This window comes from Pundamilia nyererei, unplaced genomic scaffold (assembly GCF_000239375.1).
Source record: "Pundamilia nyererei isolate P.nyererei 1_Seehausen unplaced genomic scaffold, PunNye1.0 scaffold00034, whole genome shotgun sequence".
Taxonomy (NCBI): Eukaryota; Metazoa; Chordata; class Actinopteri; order Cichliformes; family Cichlidae; genus Pundamilia; species Pundamilia nyererei.
In genome coordinates this window covers 580830-583739 of record NW_005187435.1, presented here as the reverse complement: position 1 = coordinate 583739, position 2910 = coordinate 580830, and the positions used below count along the sequence as shown (strand labels likewise).

The 2910-nt window shown below is 38.8% G+C and overlaps 1 protein-coding gene across 1 annotated transcript in view; it reads left to right on the top strand.

Annotated features, from left to right (window-relative positions):
• Positions 1-1146, top strand: part of LOC102197373 (protein SSUH2 homolog) — a 14876-nt gene extending 13730 nt beyond the window's left edge. The window contains exons 12-13 of the mRNA XM_005729850.1: positions 222-329; positions 942-1146. Coding sequence (XP_005729907.1) covers positions 222-329; positions 942-1082 — 249 coding nt within the window. The 3' untranslated portion in view covers positions 1083-1146. The remainder of the gene's footprint in view (positions 1-221; positions 330-941) is intronic.
• Positions 1147-2910: the final 1764 nt, after the last annotated feature.

Below are 2910 nucleotides of genomic sequence, written 5' to 3'. Positions count from 1 at the left end.
AAAAAACTACATCTCAGTAGTTTCACACAGTCGTTTGGAATGTTGTATTCTATGTTTGAAATGTTGAAATAATCTCCATAAATTAAACATAAAGCCACTGCAGGAACTCACCTCAGGCAGGTGTAGTTGAGATAAATGTAAAGGAAAGGTTGGGGAGAAGGAAAACACATTGCTGGGGTTAGCGGTGTGAATATTGTGAATTAAACTCTTGCTTCTCTCAGGTCTACCCACTGCTTGGCTTTCCAAACCCAGCAGTCTCTCAGGCCTCTGAGCGTCTGATCAAAGAACATCAAACTAAGTATGGCAAAACCTCCAGGATTCTGCAGCAGGTAGGCCGACACACAGCTCAAAAGAAAACTTATCCAGATCTTCTCCAGTAGTGGAGGGAAAGAAAACAGCTATCCTTGTTCCATCAGCAGCTAATTCTAGTTGAAATATAATTGATTCGAGCTGAAATTCCATTATTTGTAGTTGAAGCAGCAAGGAAAATGTGCAAAGTTTACTTTAGACTTCTGTTTTGAGTCTATAGGCTATAGTGTAGTCACCCCCAGTGGCCAGCCTGTGCTGGTGTGCCTGTGTTACTCTGCAATTTATTGCTTTGCTCTGCAAATTATTTAACTTAACTGATTCCTCAGTTAGTCAATAGAAAAATCAATAGACTGTTCAATTACTAAAGTTGTCAACTGCTACAGAAGCTCGAGGGATAAGGTGACCTATAAAGATAACTAAAGCCATCTTGAATGATTTGATGGTGGTTGAAGAGTTAGCTGTTATATAAACACTCAAAAAAGGGGAATTAATTGTTGGAATTTTTGTTAAAGAAAAGGACATAAAGGTTTGAAGTCAATGCTAAGCTAAAGTATTCTGACTCAAGCTGACGCGCTCTGATGCTGTTGAAAGTTTTCCTTTAATATGAATCCCTCCATCTCTCTCTCTTTCAGAGGCAGACGGTCGAGCTGATCCCCATCACTCAGGTGAACTACAAGTGGAAAGACAAGAGCTACGTCTACTACGTGTACGGCAACGAGCGCAAAGTCAGTGCTGATGACTACCCAGAGACCTGCTGCTGCGTCATCCTGTAGACCACAGGTGTCTGGTGTCCTGCAAGTTTTAGTGAGTCCTTGATCCAACACAGCTGATTTAAAGGCTAAATTACCTCTTCAACATTTGTTGAAGTTCTCCAGAGGTCTGGTAATGAACTAATCATTTGATTCAGGTGTGTTGACCCAGGGTGAGATCTAAAACCTGCAGGACACTGACCCTCGAGGCCTGGAGTTCGACACCCCTGCTGTAGACTGACAAATACACACAGCTGAAAGCAATTAAACATGATTCATTTATTAGGGTAAGAAAAGCAAACCATACCTGTGTAAAAAAGTAATAGAATGTAATGTTCTGTTCAGCATTTTATTAAAATTAAAAAATTTAAATAAAAACTCTATACTGACAGTTAAAGTTGGTGCTGGTAATGTCACATTGTGAGCAATTTACTGTAATTGATGGAAACGTGAATTCTGCTCTCTACCATAAAATTCAGAAGCAGAATGTCCAGCCATCACTTTGGGTTGTGAAGCTCAAGCACACTTGGCTTATGCAGCAGGACAATGTCTGAAATACAATAGAGTCTACCTCTGAATGGTAAAATAAATAAATAAAGAACAAAAAGTGAAGGTTTTAAAGTGACCTAAGAAAAGTTTGGACTTATATCAGATTGTGATTTTTGCCGTTCATGCTCAAAAACTCTTGAGCGTGGCTGAATTTAAACAATGCTACAAATAAGAGCGGGCTATTATTCCTCTACAGCGATATGAAAGAGTCATGGCCAGTTATCACAAATGTCTGACTACAGCTTTTTCTGCCAAGGGTTGCACAAGCTCTTATTAAGTTTAGGTTTAGCGGCAACTGCTTTTTACCCCTTAAGCGTAGAAGGCTGATGGGGTATCGTTGTCACCCCACCGGCCAGGCATGTGGTCGGGTGGTGTGGACACCAAAGTTTGTGAATGCAATAACTCAAGAACGAGGCCCTTAATATCTTAAAAATTGCAATTCTTCATTAATCCCTGAGGACGTTATATAAACACCTGCACCACCAGGAATTGAACCCAGGACACAAGAGTTGTATTGTATTATGCCACTACACAAGCAAAATAAGCTCGGCCTGACACCATACCGTGCATCTAGGAAACTGAGGGTTAGCACTGGCGGCTGCCAGTATTTTTCACGTAGTATCAGGTAGGTTTGGTTAATGTTTTTCCCTTGATGAATGAAATCATCAATTAAAAAGTGTATTTTGTATTTTCTCTGGTTTGTGTAGAATTAAAAGGTTTTTGATTTGAAACATTAAAGTATGACACATATGTTAAGAAGTAAGATATCAGGAAGGGGGTGAATACTTTTTCACAATAATGTAAGTGGTCAAGCTAAAGGAATAATTGTGATATTTCACATTTTATAATGCTTCATTTAGAGCTACTGTATCCATACAACCCAGTCTCATAGGATAACATAACAGACTGTGGGGATTATATCATTTTATATCATGTTTATTCTCTTAAATCCTTTTTATTAAGCTTTGAGTAGCATTTGATTACAACATTTATTCAATATATATTACACATATAGTTTCAAGCATGTTATTACATATATTGTAAGAATGTGTTTATGAAAGAGTTGGCCTTCTGTCTGGTAAGAGGTTACAAGCTTTATCTGGTGAGGTGAGACAGAGTGCAGTGAGGTCGAGACAGTTCGCCTGCATACACAGACAGTATATAGATTCATTTCTAGGTTAGAGTTAAGACATATTTTGCTTGTAACTGCATTTTGTGCCTGCATAAGCAACAGTTTTTGTAGAATGTGTTTCTGATGTTCCAGAGATGTTTAAGTGTGTGTCAAAGGTTGTCAGCAGAAGAG